The sequence below is a fragment of the Python bivittatus genome, unplaced genomic scaffold, assembly GCF_059951505.1.
Source record: "Python bivittatus isolate LINGU-HERP-01145 unplaced genomic scaffold, Pbiv_v1 ctg000700_np1212, whole genome shotgun sequence".
In the NCBI taxonomy this organism is placed as follows: Eukaryota; Metazoa; Chordata; class Lepidosauria; order Squamata; family Pythonidae; genus Python; species Python bivittatus.
The window spans coordinates 76443440-76461763 of record NW_028277098.1 but is presented as its reverse complement, the minus strand read 5'-3'; the positions used below and the strand labels follow the sequence as shown (position 1 = coordinate 76461763).

The following is an 18324-nucleotide window of genomic DNA, read 5'->3' as shown; positions in this document are numbered from 1 at the left end:
TCGCTCAATCTTTTTCCCTCCCTCCCCACACACAAACACATTTTGTCACTATACTTTAGCATGATATATGAATTGAAGCTAAATGATACATAAAGATAGTGGTGGAGGGTGGAACTGGCATCTTTAAAGTGATAGCAACTTTTTTTTAATGTATTAAATCAATGTATAGAGCCACCCAAACAACATGAGACTTAGGACAGCATACACAAATAAAACCACACATAACAACAACAACATTAAAAAGTAGTAAAATGTATAACCCCCAAAGCAATATCAACCAATCAAAAAACAATCCAGAAGTTAATATATTACAAACTGCTCACCCTGGAGGAAGAGGCTCTGGCCTATCCCATGTTGTTCTTTTTTCTACATGATCTACATAATACACTCGGCCATGCTGATCTACTCTTTGTTCCCAACTGGAAAAAAATACAAACCATTCACATGTAAATCTCTTCAAATATATTCACCTTGTAGCTTATTTCTAAGTGAGTTCTTGCCCTCTCCACAATTGCAGTATATAATAAAAAATATGTTCAAGTGCATTTTCTTCATACACAGACTTTACACAAACCAAAACCTTACTCTTCATTTCACATTTGTAATTCTGCTGTTACTACAGTGCAATCCTTGAGAAAAAATTCTTCAACTAATTGCTGTTTCAGAAATTTCCTGGACTAAAAATATTTGTCATGTTTGCATTGTCTGTTTTGTTTAACTCTAAAACGTTCAGGGTGGCAAACCTGGATTTTCTTATTTTAACCTCCCAATAATTCTGCAAACTATTGTAGGTGAAGAATTTGGACCAACTTCCCATCCTAATCTCTCAGTTAGGATCTGAACCACTGAGTATGTGATCTAGGGCTCTGACAGTATTCATTACATTTTAAGTATTGCAGAAAGTATTCCAACAGGCTGCCCACTGCATGCTGTTTACACTTCTGTTGTATATATTCAATTCAGTGTTGGACTGCAATCTTTCTAAAAAGAAGTAGACCATGTAGATGTAAACAATTTTACCTTTACTATATCACACTGACTTGAGAACAAGAATTTATGACGACCTGAAGGTGTCACACCAATTGGGAAACAGCCACACTAGTTCAAATTAACCTATAATTTCTAATCAAACCTTGGAATCAATATAATTTTAATTATAAACCATATTTTTCCACCAATACTGGAGTACTATCTTGCTTTGGTACTACATTCAACATGTTTGCTGCTATAGGAATTTTGATATTTGGGTCATCGTATCTGACTTCATAAAGAACTTTTAAAAACTGGTTTATAGGTGGCAGAGTTAATTTTATTCCCAAGTATACCAACCATATTTTAGGTGATTTCAGACATGAAAGAGATGAATGAAAGTGCTGTCTTTCAGAGGAAAAGATGCTGAGCTACAAAAATACTTCTAATACAGAACACAGTAACATTGAACACTTGCCCAGGTGGAAGAGGACCTTGGCTAACTGTATGATGTGGCTGTGAAATGGGAGTTGCTGGCTGAACTTGTCTGCATATTGGTGGTGTAGCTAAAGGCGCTGCTGCAGGAAGAGCTGTCCCTGCAGTCACTCCTTCAGAGCTTGGTTCTGCTGCTGATGTGTTTGTGGTTGGCACAGCTTCTTTATTAATCCCTTCTGATTCTGTGGAAGAAGGGCCATTGACACATGCTGCAGAGAATACAGATTGGAAAGAAGGCCATGTTTATTCTTATTCTAATTCATTAGAGAAAGCCTTTAGGTTTCTACATGGTATATGATAATAACAGCATTATTAGACTGTTGCTTAAGAATGGTCAGTAACAACGCTCTTTAGAAAATACTTAAATATAAAAATTCATTTATAACACCTCATTAAAAATTAGTACTCTAGTGCTGAATTTGTTTCTAAAAAGTAGCTCCCAGTTAAATTTTAACTACTTCCATTTTAGAGAAACTATACAGTGAGTTTCAGCAAATTAGGACAAACAATTTGGGATAAAAATTCTCATTCTTTTGACCACAAAAATCTGGAAGTCTTTAAAGAGAATATTCCCAGATTGCAGCTTCAGTGGGCCATATATAAAGCCATTTCAGTATGAAAAATCTATTATTTAAATATGAAGAAATTTTCAAAACTGTAATCATACATGTCTAAGGATTATAAACTTCTCTTTTCATAGTTTGAGAATGTTTTGCTGAAGGTCAGAAAGTGACATTTTCAATAAAATAGTGCAGAGGGCAGGTTATATTCATAAGTAAAATAAACTCTGAACTCAAGAGATTTTGAAAACTTATTTCACAGTGATATTCACATACCAGCTGGAGCTGAAGGCCTACGTGGAGTGGGTGGAGGTGGTCGAGAGGGTCTGGGAGGTCTAGAAGGCTTGAAACCACCATTTGCAATTAATGGAGTGTCACTGATATCAGCCCCCTTCTTATCATTGGATCCAGCAGTTTCACAACTTTCAAGAATGTTACTCCTTAACAGAAAGGCAAAACATAAGATATCCTGGAATTGGTCTAACTGGTCTAACTCCAGCAATACACACACACACACACACACACACACACACACACACACACATCCTTAGGTTAAAAGGATAAGTTAAATTTCCAAATCAAAAATACTGTGCTATAATTTATAAAAAGTTCCATTCTGGGCATCACACATTAAGGATTCATGCAAATTGGAACAGATTCAGAGAAGGGCAACAAGGATGATCAGAGGACTAGAAAATAAATAATATGAAAACAAACTGAAAGAACTGAGAATGTTTAGCTTTGGCAAGAAGCTGGGACAGGGGAGACAGAACAACACTCTTCAAGTACCAAAAAGGATGTCACATGGATGAAGGCCATGAAATAACACACTTAAGTTACAGGAAGGTAGATTCTGGTTGAATGTTAGGGGAAAAAAATTCTTTTACTGATATGAGTGGGTCAATAGTGGCATCAATTTCCTACAGAAGTAGATCAAGCACAAGATGTACAGCTATCTTAAATTTTAATTAAATTTAAATTTAATTAAATTTAATTAATTTAATTAAAAAATTAAAAGTTTTTAATTTTGCTTGTTGCATTAAGGGTTGTATTCAATAATATAAATGGTCCCTTCCAGCTCAAAAATATAATGGTATGCTTATTCAAACTTTTTTTTTTTTTTTGCTACTTGCATATTACTTATGCATTATATCATCTGGAGAAACATGCAGATTTACTTAGAAGTTTTTGAAAAATGTTATCCTCTTGCATACAAAACACAGAGCTGTTAAGAATATATATTCTGTGTTACCACTGAACATACTTCCCAGCAGGCACTGTGGCTTTCTGACCTCTTAAAAATATGATGATGTTGCCCCTTGCCTGGAACAGCTTACCCCTGGATATATGGACCACAGCCTCCTTATTACATTTCAGAAAGTCATAAAAACACGGCTCTTCAGAAAGGCATGTGAAAGATTCTGAACAACAGACTGAGTGATTATAACTGTATTAATTGATTTTGTTTTTAATCTTATATTAATGCTGTAAGCCATTCAGAGTTGGAATAGCTTACAGTATTAATGAATTAATTCTGGAAATGAAATAGCATATAAGTTATAGAAATAAAAAGACACAGAGACATGGATCACTGAAGTTATTGCAGAGTTATGTGCTGGCCCCCACTGTTCCCCTCTCAGAAAGCCTGTGATCCCCCCAGAGAAGATGATAAGTGCTGAATCTGCCCAACTGCCCATGAGGAATATAAATAAAAGGAAAAATGTGGCACTGCAATCACTACTACTCCACAGAAAGCAAAAGTGGCAAGAAGCTATTGTATTATAATGTTGCTCTGAACAACTTTTTCCAAGACTGTATGCTTCCTTCTCTTCTCATAATTCCTATCAATAGTCAAATATATTGTGATTCACAAGTGCAGACTTCTGCAAAACAGGAATGAAATAATCACAACTGAAAATGGGAGAGAAGCAAGATAATATAGTAACAGTGCAGGGACAATATGAGATTTAATGGGATTCAAGGGAAGCTAGAAACTCTAATCTCTCTGATGAGTCCTGTGATGATTCAGTTTTAGCCTATGAATTGTCTCTTTCTTTCTGACTGTAGGATTCCTCTAATCCTTCCTTCATAATGTGCAGTGAAAATGGTTCCAGATATAAAGGATTAGATTTTGGAGATGTGCAATCTAGCAATTTTTGAGAAAATTATAAATTCTGTCAATCAGAAAATGTAACATTATTTCTCCCTTTGGAAAAAAAAATTGGATAGGCTTGGTAAACATTGAAAACTTAACTTCCCCTTTCAAAGACTTAAAAAATCAGGTTGGAATATATTTGCAATTATAGATTTTTTTGTTTTTTAATGTTTTTATTTATTGTGTCATGATTTTTTCCCTTTTTCCTGTGTGTGTTCATTTTAATTTTATGTATGTTTGTTTGAAAATGAATTAACTTCATTGAGCACAAAGAAAACAAAATCAGTTATTTTATGGTAGTGTTTAGGTAGTGCCACATATGTTTCTAACTCCTTACAAATAGGTATCTATATCAAGGTATCAATGTTTTAAAATAGGAGTCCATGTTGAAAATTTCAACAGTTTGGTTGGTGAATAGAAGTTTTTATTCAAAATGGATGGCCTTAGAGGCTTAGGACACCTAGTCTGGGGGTTATTTCATTGTGAAAAAAAATCACACTATCAAAAACGGGACTTTGCTGCTAAACTTCAGAAATGCTAACTTGTGGGACACTGGGAATCAAAAAAGAGAGTTGATGGTTGCCCCCTCCTGATATAAAATATAAAAAGTACATTCAAATTTGACTCTAGTTGTCTGCATCCACAACACCATTATAGAAGTGTTTTGCTACTGCCATTTTCTGTGATATTCTTTCAACTTCCCAGTTGAAACAGAAATAGAGAAAAAGGGGAAGGAGAGCAAAACAGATTAAGAATATGCAGATATGTTCCAAAAACTTCATGAAAAAGGTGAAATTTCAACAAGGGAAGGTTATTACATGGTGTTATTCTGCGAAGCAATTCTTGGCATAAGAGATATCAAGGGGAAAAGATACAAAATAGTGTCTGGAAAACCTCAGATGCCTGAGATACTAGAGTGAATGTTATAAGAAATAATGTGCTGGGATTAAAAACACTTAGGTAGGACAACAACCATGGAGAAGCTTGAAAGTTTGGATGAACAGTTTGCATAGGATCCTAAAATAGGCAGGAAATCAGTGTAGGTTTTTATGGCTGGGCTTCATTATAGCCAAAGTGACACAAATAATTCTGATAGCATAGTGCTGGAAGATCAGAAAGGATTTTATGACATTAGAACATAGATACAATTCACCATATATTAAAGCATGTTATTGAATCACTTTATATGTTTATCTGCCTTCTGCTTAGTCTTTCTGCATTACTGTACTTTAAGTGAATATTTAAATAGAAATTTTCTATATTAAATGTATTTATTTTTAAAGCTGAGACAATTATAGCTAGGCTAACAATCACCTAGAACTCACACTAAGATATAACTAAAGCCACCTTACCTTGTTTCATTTCTTGGTTTGGAGCCATCATTCAGCACAGGACCTTAAGCACAAGGTAATAAAAACTTACAACTTTTGACATACTAAAAAGATATAAGCATTACATAATAATCATAACAGGGCAATTTTATGCACTTAAATATATGATGAATTAGGACCATAGTTGTCCCACCAAAATAGAAGAGCCCAGAACCAGGAGATAGTTCCTAGCTGAGCAACAGAGCAGGGTAGAATTTTCAGCAATACATCCTTCCACTTCAGCCCCCATTATCCCTTCATTGTTGATCTGGAGAGTCCCTAACAATCCAGGTAAGTTTTTCAGGGAGCTGAGAAGAGAGAAAGAGGATTCTGCAATTTTATTATAATTCAAAATCAGTTAGACAGGAGGTTTGTAGGCACCATTGCCTGTCTCTGGTTAAAATATACATTGATGGTGCCTGAAATTAAACAGCTGACATTTGCAAGAAGAATAAATGCTATGGAAGATGATAACAGACTATAGAAAGTTGTTTCTCAAGTGGAAAAAATGGAACATAGTGATCCAGCTTAGTGTCTTTTCTACTGAAGCAACATTTTTGAAATCAACTCCCCAGGGAGGTCATCTGTTTATATTATCTCCTTGGGTCAGAAGACAACTCTTATTTGCCTGGATTTAGTTAGCTATTTTGGGCTTTATACATAAAAATAAACACTTGAGAGATAAATAAATATTAATTGATAAATGATACTGTGATGTTTCTAAGATTGAACCAAAGAAGAACTTGTGAGAAAGAAGAATTCAATGGCAAACTGCTACATAAGGTCTAATACAGTTTTCTCCAACCTGTTGCCTTCCTGATGTCTTGGACTAAGACCTTTTAATTCCTAGTTCATGTGACTGCAATCCATGCAAATTGAAAAAATATAGGTGATATAGCTCAACACTTCTAGAGGGCAACAAGAGGAAAAACAGTCTCACAGCAAAAGTAAAAATGGATGCGGAATCTGGGAGAGCAGGTTTTTTATTAGAAACATTACCAGAGGCATAAGGTAGAAAAATAAGATTTCAAACTAAAATAAACAAGTTCAGACAAGAAAAGATTGGTGAGATAAAATTCACTAAGAGCTGACAACAATGAAGACTGATTCTTATTAACCCAGTGCAGAGTATGCAGAGCTTTACCAATGACAAGATATCACGGGCTTATGTAGTATGCAGCAGTTTGAGAAAAATGTCTATAAGTATTAACCGACAAACTGAATTACTGTCACTAATCTTCTGCTATTGAAAAAGAACAAACACCATGGAAACTTGTATTAACATATATAGGAAATATCTGGTCCATTCTTTCCATGCTTCAGTGGCTACAAATCAAAGGTCGCAAAGTGGGGAGGTAATGTTGCTGTTCCTTCATGACATCATGGCTTCCCGCCTAACAGATGGCTGAATATAAGGATCTATACTTAAGACTGGGGTCCAGGTATCAGCCATTTAAGGTCGGCCACATCAGGAAACAGACCCTGAATAAACTACTGGAACTGTATTGTTTATAAGACATAACAACAGAGTCTTGAAAATCTGATGGAGTTTTTAATCTCCCTTCCTCTTATTCCAGAGTGAAAGCAGGGCAATTCTGAGTTTCTTCCTCACTCCCTCTTGTCTTTCTGGGCTAAGTTCATGTTTTCCTAACAGCTGCCACATACCTTCTTCAAGGCTATCACAGTACTCCTCTACAACAAGGATCAGCTGGAGATGCGGCTGGTGGTCCTGCTCCTTCCTAAGTGGGCAGCTCCAACTAATATTAATGGGGGAAGAGTGTTCAAGTCCATGGCCACTCCACTATGGGGTGTCACTAGGCTCAGCACCGTCCCCCATCTTACGTAATGTTTATATGAACCTGTTGGGAGACATCATCTATCAGTTTTGGATAGCTTCATCAATAGGAAGTTCCTATCCAGTTAATACTCCAAAATGGACCAGGCTGGAAAAGCCTTGGACATTCTACCCTGGTGTCCGGAGGCTGTAATCTGAACTGGAATCCTACCAAGCCAGAATGGTTGTTTGTCCAGAAACTGGCTGGTTCTCTGGTGACTCCTACACTAATACTGGATATTATTTATTACATTTGTATGCCTCCAAATCTGCCAGGGGCTTACAAAAGTCAACTATTAAAACATCCACAGCATTGTCAGCAATTATACAATGAAAACTAAGTGATTTAAAATGATAAAACCTAACTTTTATAATCTTGACAGAGTCATTATGATCCAATCTGGAAAAAAAACCACAATAGCAGCAATAATAAATAACTGACGGCAAACAACTGCCAAATGCCCTCTGGAATAGCTTTGTCTTTACTATTTTCTGGAATACCGTTAAAGGAAGAAGCAAGTCTGAGATTTTTGAGGAGAGACTATTCCAAAGGACTGGGGCCATAACCAAAACACCCTACCTCCTGGTCTCAGCCCCCTCCCCTGGTCCCCATTTTCATGGAACTAGGAAACAGCCACCAGTTTCTCCAAGGATGGGCTGATTCTGGTTGGAGAAGGCTCCCTCTAGAATAGAGCCACTGGTCATAGACAAGGTGTTGCAGATTATAAAACAAATTGCAGATATAAATCCTGCTCAAAGCATGCAGGAAAACACAGACATAAGAGTTTACTTTCCCAAACCAAAACAATCAGGAAAAAAAAAAATCACAGCTCCAAGAAAGATCTAAGAATGGGGAGTTTCCATTCCACAGTTCAGCTGGGTAATCCACTTAGTGCATGGACAGTGTTTCATTAAGTGAGGTGGAACACTGTTTGCCACAAAGAGCCTGTCAGATAGCCCTAATTATCAGCTCAACTAATCTGCTGAGTCAAGCTTCTTTCTGTCAAGTAGAAAGCTTGACTTCCACTGCTCTTTGTAATTTGTGATTGGTGCAGAGTTCAGGACTTTTCCTAATTCAGGCTCTGGCTCTGCTGACCCAGCCTGCACCTATCTCTCCTCAAATGCCTCTTCTACTGGTGAATCCTTGTCTGTTAATTCACATGGTGCACTGAGACTGTCTAGTCAGGTTCTTCAACTTCTGAATCTGAAGAACTGCACTGATTTCTAGTAAGTGTCTTGATAGATGAACAACCCTGCCCTGTCCCTGACTTTGAGGTTGCTGTACGATCTTCAAGCTGGGAGGTCAGATCTTGAATAGGGCAACATCACTGCCCTTACCCAGCCAAGTTTCAATAATACATATATACCTACCTACTTATGCCTATCTTGTGGAACAAGGGCTTTTTATAGATGGACCTAGCATTTACTAATAATTTGAGGCCAAAGTCACTAGCAATTCAGCCACCAGGTCTTAGGAATGGGCATCTGGGGCAGAAGTGAAGATCAATCCCTCTTTCCCTGGAATGGAAAACCTAGTGTCCCACAATATAGTATCTCCCTTGACCCATCATCACAAGATCAGTCCAACCTCCCCAATCTCATGGAATGACCCCCTCTAACACTGCTATACCAATCCCCCCTCACATATAAACATCCCCAGCCACCACATGACTGGAAGCCAACAATCTGCCTTTCTCTCTTTCATTCATCAACACACATATATTTGTTTTGTTTTGTTACACTATGTTGATATCCATCAAAAAATGCAAGGGTTAAATATCAGGCATGCTCCTATAAGAAGCATAAGCATAAGGCCCCTCCTGCCCCAGCCTATACTCTCATTCTAGGCCAGCCCATGCTCAAGTCCCCACTTCTCACTTAGAAAGCTGCCCAGCTCTGATACCAATTACAGTGGAACCTCGGTTTACGAACTTAATTCGTTCTGTGACTCTGGTCGCACCCCAAATTGGTCGCAACCCAAAGCAAATTTCCCCATAAGGTTCAATGTAATTACCGTTAATCCGTTCTGGTGTGGAGGACAGGGAGGTGGCTATTGCTTGGAGGGAGAGTCCCCCTCCATACGACCACGTGTCAGGGGCGGAAAATGGCCACGGACCACATGTCAGGGGCGGAAAATGGCCGCGGACCATGTGTCAGGGGCGGAAAAATGGCCGCGGACGTGTCAGGGGCGGAAAAATGGCCACGGACCACGTGTCAGGGGCGGAAAAATGGCCGCGGACCATGTGTCAGGGGCGGAAAAATGGCCGTGGACCACGTGTCAGGGGCGGAAAAATGGCCGCAGACCGTGTCATGGGAGGGAAAATGGCCGCGTATCCTGTTTGTAGCCCGAGGCGGAGTTTGCAAACCAAAGCAAAATTTTGCGGCCGGAGCTGGTCGTAACCCGAAAAGTTCGTTAACAGAAGCGTTCGTAACCCGCGGTTCCACTGTACAAGGTTCCACTGTACAACTCCCAAGCCTGCTCCTCTGGGCTGTGGAGTGATTAAAATAATTTTGGCATTAACATCACCAGAGGCCAACAAGGCATGCCCGCTGAATACCAGATCTCTGCTGCTTGCACAATCTGCCAGCAGGGCTCCAGCTTGACTCTTAGATCCCCCACCCTGACACTCCTAGTATTCCAAGTAGCTCTCAGCAGGCCTAAGATTTCCTGGTGGCTAAGACTTTAAATCACAATGTCAGTTGCAATAAAAGATATATGAGCATTTAAAATAGCTTTCTTCTGGCAAGAAATTGAGAGCATAAGACCAGAGTATCAACAGTTTCAACGGACTTTTCTCACAGGAAATACTTCAGAGCAGGCTGAACAAAGATCAGGGGCTCTATTCATATTGAAACCATGAGAGAAGAAACTGAAATAGTCTTTTGAAGGTATTTCCTCTGTTGTGTCTATAGTAATTAAACATTGGAGAGAATGAATCATTATTCTTAGGCTATGTTATTCAAGTAAGTGACCTAACATTCTAGAACATGGACACACAACTTGAGAGCCTAAAATTTCATTTAGCTCCTCAAAGCCTTTGGCTTGAGCTCCACCAAAAATTATTGTTGAATTACAACCTTCTGGTATGAAAGAATTTTGGGAAGGTGGTAGAGAAGGTGGTGGTGATGCAGCTCCAGAGGATCCTGGATGAAACGGATTATCTGGACCCCTTCCAGTCGGGTTTGAGGCCCAGATATGGGACAGAAACAGCATTGGTTTCTCGGCAGCTTTTGATACCATTGACCATGGTATCCTTTTGGGTCAGCTGCAGGAGTTGGGGGTGGGAGACACAGTTTTGTGTTGGTTCACCTTCCTCCAAAGCCAGTCCCAGTCGGTGCTGATAGGGAGCAAGAGATCCAGCCCGCAGCCCCTATTGTGTGGGGTGCCATAGGGCTCAGTACTCTCTCAGCTCCTTTTTAACACCTACATGAAGCTGCTGGGTGAGATCATCTGTCACCACAGGATGAGGTATCATCAGTATGCTGATGATGCTCAATTATTCATGTCTGTCCCAGGTGAATTAAGTGATGCTGCGGATGTTCTTTCGTGGTGCCTGGAGGCTGTGGGGTCTGGATGGGGAACAACAGATTTCAACTGAACCCTGGTAAGATGGAATGGTTGTGGGTTTGGGGCTCTTCCATATCTGGGGCCTTACCATCTTTGGTCCTGGATGGGGTTCCACTGCCCCAGACGCAACTGTTGTGCAATTTGGGGGTCCTCCTGGACTCACGACTCCTGCTCGAGGAGCAGGTGGCAGTCATGGCTAGGAGGACCTTTGCTCAACTCATGTTGTGTACCAATTGCACCCTTTCCTGGATTGGGAAGTCATTCTCTCAGTCACTCATTCCCTGGTCATCACCTGTCTGGACTATTACAACATGCTCTACATGGAGCTACCCTTGAAAAGTATCTGGAAGCTGCAACTGGTGCAGAATGTGGCAGCACAAGGAATTATGGACACCTCTAGGACTGCCCAAGTAGCACCTCTGTTTGCTTCCAGGTCCAATTCAACGTGTTGGTTATGACCTTTAAAGCCCTGCATGACATGGGACCAGGTTACCTGAAGAACTATCTCGTCCCAGTTACATCTGCCTGTCCCACCCGGTCCAGCAGGAAGGGCATGTTATGGACCCTGTTGGCTAAAAAATTCTGATTGGCGGGGTCTAGGAGGACAGCCTTTTCAGCTATTGCCCCTGCCCTGTGGAACAGCCTGCTCCCTGAGGTGAGGTTGGCCCCCATTCTCCTGGCTTTCCGGAAGAGCATTAAGACCTGGCTCTGAGACCTAGCATGGGGATCTAATGGGGGCTCACAGCACTGGAAATGGTTGGTGGTTTCAGGACGCTCTCCCTGTCTTTTAACTCTGTGTGTGTGTGTGTGTGTGTGTGTAGTAAAGATTTTTTTATTGTTTTTATCGTTTTTATATTTGCCTAGAGTCACTTAAATAGTGAGATGGGCGGCGTATAAATTTGACAAATAAGTAAATAAATAAAAGAATGTGATAATTATTGAATATAGTGTAATAATATTAACTATTTAATTTTAAATTTAGTATTTGTTTTGTCCACAGCACTGGACTGGCCTAACTCCACCCATTCTTAGCATAAGGCCCTTAGCATGCCACTTAAAAATAAGTATAGTCCACACACTGAAATACTGCACTTTTCCTAATACAGAAGATTAAAACGTCTATTTTTTTTAAACCTGCCTTTATTATTTTTATAAATAATTCAAGGCAGTGAACATATGGTACCTAATACTCCTTCCTCCTATTTTCCCCCCAACAACAACCCTGTGAGATGAGTTGGGCTGAGAGAGAGTGACTGGCCCAAAGTCACCCAGCCGGCTTTCGTGCCTAAGGCAGGACTAGAACTCACAGTCTCTTGCTTTCTAGTTTGGTGCCTTAACCACTAGACCGACATACTGCAGTTATTCACTCAAAAGAAATACACGGTAGGTTTGTTACCACTGGCTATTTATATGCCTGCTTTCGGCTAAGAAACACAAATTAGGGGAAATACAAGGGCTGAGTTTTAAAACATTCTCCTTACAGAATTGGGGTTACAGGTAGTCCTCACTTAACGACCACAATAGGGACTGGAAGATTCATAGTTAAGCAGGGCAGTCGTTAAGCATGATGTTTTGTGACTGAACCTGATTCTACAACATTTTTTGCAGTGGATGTTAAGTGAATCACTGTGGTCGTTAAGTGAATCACACAGTTCCCCAGATTTTGCTTGCTGGAAGCCGGCTGGGAAGGTCACAAATGGCAATCATGTGACCCCGGGACACTGTAACCGTCATAAATGCGAGCTGGTTGCCAAGCAGTTTGGATCACAATCACATGACTGCAGGGTTGCTGCGACAGTTGTAAGTGTGAGGACCGGTCCTAAGTAGTTTTTAGTGCCATCGTAACTTTGAACAATTGTTAAAGGAATGGTTGTTAAGCGAGGACTACGTGTAGTTTCAATACGTCTCAGTGACAAGAGGAGCTCACCACTTCTATAATGCAGTCACAAAATATAGACACTCTATAGGAAAATATTACTCACTTCTTATACTTGAGGCATCACCATTAGTCAGAAGCTCAGGATCCACCTGCATACCATCTAGACAGACAGACAACTCTCCTATTCCATCGGGTGGTTCTTTGTCACCAATAAGCTCCATATTCACAATCACTTCCTCAACTATTGAAAACACAGAAATAGTCTGTTACAATGTTTTAATTGCTTAAAACTAAGCAAATGGATTAGAATTATCAACAACATATTAAAAAAAACCCCACCTCTGTAGTATATATATAGTATATAAGGATAGCTTGCTGATAGTATTAATTGTACGTCAATGCTCTCTGATAACACTGATTTGAAAAACTAAGTATCAAATAATGATTTTCTTTTAAAAATACACGACTTTGACATTCTCAGTTTTATACTGAATATCATATTCAGTGGCTGTGATAGATGATTATAGCTCATATTCACTAGGTGAATTAGAGAGCTTAGTACTCTCTATTTGTTCTTATGGCAGAGTGGGCAATATTTTTTGAATAGGAGATTACGGATTTTTTTCAGGGACCATATTTAGTGGGTGAAGTCAGGACACACACACACATTCAGTTCTTATATCAAGACAAACAGAATTTAACTTTGTCTCCTAACCTGAACAGAAAAACAAAGGAGATAAATATTCTCTGTTCAGGTGATGGTGAAGATTGTACTAGTTCTTCTTCTTTAACAAAACCGTATCCCTGATAACCCACCAAACAGAATTATGGATTAAAATTTGGAATTGTCACTATATTAACCTATTATAGTAACATCAGTTCTACAGAAGTCTTTCCATTTTAGTATACCCTAAATATACAGTATCTATAACTCACAACATTCCTGAACAGTCAAGCTGGTTGAGGCTGAGGAACACCATCCAAATAATCCAGATAATAATCCAAATAATCCAAAATATCTGGAAACACTAGTTTGCAGAAAAAACAGAATATTTCCTAATTTTTCACATTTATCTTTGGAGTCCTTGGTGCTCACTGAGCTTGGTTCTTTGCTTGCAGATGTTTCATTACCTGACTAGGTAACATAATCAGTGCTAGTGAGTGTGGGGTTTGCTCCCTGTTTATATACAGTAGCTTGCCCTGCCAATCTTGGTGGGAATGTGGCTTTCTCCTTGGTAGTTCCCTGCTTGTTAATCCCTGCTTATCTGGATGTTGGTGTTGAAGAGGATGTGTTGCTGGAGAGGATGGTAAAACACTGGCAGAGGTAATATCATCCTCTCCAGCAATCAACACACAGATAAGCAGGGATTAATACCAGACAAACAATCAAGCAGAAGACAATACCCTAATCAAGGAATTACTGAGGAGAAAACCATTCTCCCATCAATGCTGGCAGAGCAAGCTACTGTATATAAACAGAGAGCAAAGCCCACACTCACTAGCACTGATAATGTTACCTAGTTGGGTAACGAAATGTCTGCAAGCAAATAACCAAGCTCAGAGAGCACCAACAACTCCACAGTTCAACCCTGAGCTACATATTTACTCTTCTATTGGAGCATTTATCTTTATATCAGCCCCTATTGTGTGGCACTTTTTTCAATAACATTATAAAATTGGAAGCCCTGTTTGGTAATCTAGATATTACCTCTTGTATTTTGTTCTGTTTTTGAATCCATACATAATGTTAAACAGCATAATACTAAACACTAGTAAAGGATAAAATCAGCTCTTCTGCCCAGAACCTATTGGGCTCTATATTTTAAAAAAGATTCACTTAAAAACACATGATGTATTTAATGTCATATGTATTATTGTCCTATGTCTACATAGAAGCTCTTTTACATTAGAAGCAATGTTAAGTTTCCCAAAGAAAAGTTGTAATCAAAAAGGTTTTGAGGAGGAGTGAGAGGGAAAGAGCTTACCGCTTTTATCAAGCTTTTGTTATGAAATACAATACAGATAGAATAATCCATTCCAGAGTTCAAAACAGGCAGTTACAACCATTTTGGAAATGTTTTGAGCTTGAAATGGCCCTGCTTTAAATCCAGTTTAGAGCTCAAAATATAATTGCTTCAAGTTCAAAAAACACTTCCAGAATGTACAGATAACCATTCTGAACTTGAAACAGTTGTTTTTAACTGAAAAAAGATTATTTTGAATTCAACTGTTTTAACTTTGAAAGTATTTGCATGCCTTTATCAAATATAGCTATGCTGCTGATTCAATATTTTTTTAAAAGAGGACTCCATATATGGAAAAGCATATAACTTTCAGAAATTTGTTACTACATACTTACGTTTCATATTATTTGCTTTTAGTGTCTCCTGAATATCTAGAGCAGCACTTCCAAGTAAGATATCTGACTTCAATGTCTGGTGACTCCACACACGAAAATGTAGTTTGCTGATAGGGGAGACGATTCTAAAGAAGCAGAAGTAATATTTTATTTTTTATTTACTTATATTTCAAATTTAGACACTACCCGTCTCACGAGGAAGTGACTGTATCAGACATACTTTTCTTTCCTTCATTATGAAGGAAATTATGTATTTCATGTATCAAAATACCACAGACAGAAGATCTATTTTGAAATAAGTTGCTAATAGTTTAAAATTCTGAAGGCTGGAGTTTTCAGGTGAAATATGATCTCCAATCACAGTAATTGTCAATTCCCAGATGCTGATTAAGCACTTCCTTAAAGGAAATACCAAACAACCATATGAGCATTCAGTGTGGGATATTACACAACACACCAATTTGAGTCTTTTTTAGTTATTTCAAAAGCACATAATGAGTAATTTTGAGCTTTTCCTTTCTACAACACTGTCCCACTCCAGAAGCCATTCCAGCAGACCCACTGGTTTTATGCCTGGCAAAGTATCAGCGGCTAGAGCTAGAACAAAGCATTTAACTATTCTTTAGTTTACATCAAGTGACTTCAAACTGGTGTTGCAATCTCTGGGAGGATCACAAGCAACCCAGGAAGAGGGGCAAAAAAGTTTTAAAAACATTTTATCTTATCCATGGTAGTCAAGCTCAGATTTTTGAGTATTACTAAGTCTACTATTTGGTTTTCCACCTGCTTCTTTTTCTTAACAGCCAATAATGTTGTAGTCCTGTTAAAGTCCATTGTTACATCAAAAATGATGCTAACATTTTGCAATCTGCTTAGCTTAAACTGTAATGTAGTTTGCCAATTTGGGCCCTCACAGAGAGGGCATGCTTCGGATCCCCGCGGTAAAAGAACTTCGTTTAGCGGGATCCAGAAGGCGGGCCTTCTCTGCTGTGGCCCCCGCCCTCTGGAACATCTTGCCCCCGGAGGTGAGACAGGCCCCCTCACTCCAGGCCTTTCGGAGGGATTTGAAGACCTGGCTCTGCCATCTGGCCTGGGGCAGGGAGGGAGGATATCAGAAATGGGGTTGGCTGGCCCCTTAGTGGCCCCCATCGGCCTCTTGGATTTTTTAGCTTTTTTATTTTTTAATGCTTGGTTTTTATAACTTTTAATTGTATTTATGTTTTTAGTGTGTTGTAAGCCGCCCAGAGTCCCCCATTGTGGGGAGATGGGCGGGGACAAGTTAAATAAATAAATTAAAATAAAAATAAACTGAAAATAGTTGAATTTCTGCAAACTATAATACCTGATACCTACAGATCATACAATACACTATCACAGTATTGGACATGCCTGGATTTGGCTTTTCTTGGAAATATTTTGGCATTTTTGCTGGCATGATATGTAGTAGAATATCCAGAGTCTTAGAAGTGTTTCTGGAAGTGTTTCTTTTACTGAAATTCAGTATTTTTATCCATTATGTTAATGGATGCTAAACTGATAACTGATACATTCACTGATACTGAGAAGCAATTCACTGATGTTTTTTTGGACACTTCCTTGAAAATAAACTTTCTGGCAGTATCTTTCCCTGAATTTTGGATTAGTGTGCAAAATGAGTACCACGAATTAAGAAAGAAAGCTACAAACATATTGATTCCATTTAGAACAGTTAGTCAGGTTTTTCTACAGTTTTAGTTATAAAGAATAAATACAAATCAAAAGTAAATGTGAAATGAGAATTGAAAGTAGCTATCTTGAAAGTTAAACCTGGATTCCAGGAATTATAGAAAAGTCAGCAAGCTTCCCGTTAAAAATATCTAATTTAATTTCCAATGAAATGGTATTCTTTTATAAAGTTGTAAGGGCTGTCATTGTTTTATTTGACAAATACATTAACATTTAATGATTAACACCGATATATTTGCTTCTTTCCCACTTTAATCCCAATGAAATCATTTGTTTTAATCTTTGGGGTAGGGGATTTGAACAAATTCAATTATTATTCTAGAGGGTCACAGTATCACATAGCCTGAGAACTCCAGGCATTTATTGGGTTTAGAAGGCTGCCCAAATGGAGTCTTTTTCTGCATTTATTTGGGGACCAGTAAAGATTCTAGGCAGCAAGTACATAGTTATGTTCTTCCTCTCATACTAATGAAAATAGCAACTTCTACGATATTTTGACTGGGTATACAAACTGGCTAAAATGTGTTAAAATGGATCCAGCCAATTTAAGAAACTAACCAGAATTCTGTATGTCCATGAACATTTATACTCCTCCCTTGTAAGCACTGTATTTTTTTTACTATCAATATTCATCCCATAATATTAGCTGATTGCATTTCTATTTTTCTTAGAATGAAATATTTCCAAACTTACACTGTAAGATGCTGTTTCCATTTTGGACTATTGGTATTGTTGCATTTTTCTGTCTTCTTTGACTGTCCATCGACTGAAACTTCTACATATGGGCTGGGTCCAAACCACTTGTTTTTGTTTTCTTTCAACTTTGCAGAAATAACTTGAAAAATAAGAGTGCAACATGGTCAAAAAATGACCTATGGACAGTGCAAAGTATCATAAAAAAGAATGTTTTATTCAGATGCCACATTAATGTTTCATATTATTCAGTTTATTTAAATCAAAGAATGAAGCATTTACTAAAGCAGCAGCATATCAAACCATTTAATTATTTGAAAGAGATTTGAAAAATGACCTATATTTAAAACAGGTAGCAGTATCATAATCCAGAGATGAATTCTAAATAAAGTATAAATACTTTATTTAGAATGGAGATTATTTTACAGCTTCTGAAGCCTTCATGTTACTTGAATAAGCTAAATGTGAGAATGAATGTACACCCCCCCCCCCACATATATATAGTTTCTCACATTTACAGATTGCTTATTAGCCAAAATCATATTGTGAATAGAACAATTCTGATTCTGTATGTAGCTCTTATGGAGTTTCTGAAGAATACCTATTTTCATTTAAAAATTGTTCTATGCTTATTTTTAGATGTTTAGAAATGTAAATTTAAGTGTAAAACAAATTCAAAAACCTGCTTTATATGTATAAAAGTACATGTGTCCTTTG

General features: G+C 38.3%; 1 protein-coding gene across 2 annotated transcripts in view; it reads right to left on the bottom strand.

The window, feature by feature from the left end:
* Positions 1 to 18324, bottom strand: part of ITCH (itchy E3 ubiquitin protein ligase) — a 64402-nt gene that overhangs the window by 25024 nt on the left and 21054 nt on the right. Inside the window, exons 3-9 of one of the 2 annotated variants that reach the window (XM_088154428.1) lie at positions 17608 to 17749; positions 15190 to 15314; positions 12934 to 13071; positions 5532 to 5574; positions 2301 to 2464; positions 1448 to 1673; positions 324 to 419 (exon numbers count right to left, since the gene is read on the bottom strand). In XM_088154428.1, coding sequence (XP_088010554.1) covers positions 324 to 419; positions 1448 to 1673; positions 2301 to 2464; positions 5532 to 5574; positions 12934 to 13071; positions 15190 to 15314; positions 17608 to 17749 — 934 coding nt within the window. The remainder of the gene's footprint in view (positions 1 to 323; positions 420 to 1447; positions 1674 to 2300; positions 2465 to 5531; positions 5575 to 12933; positions 13072 to 15189; positions 15315 to 17607; positions 17750 to 18324) is intronic. The other variant, XM_088154427.1, reaches the window with a different exon arrangement.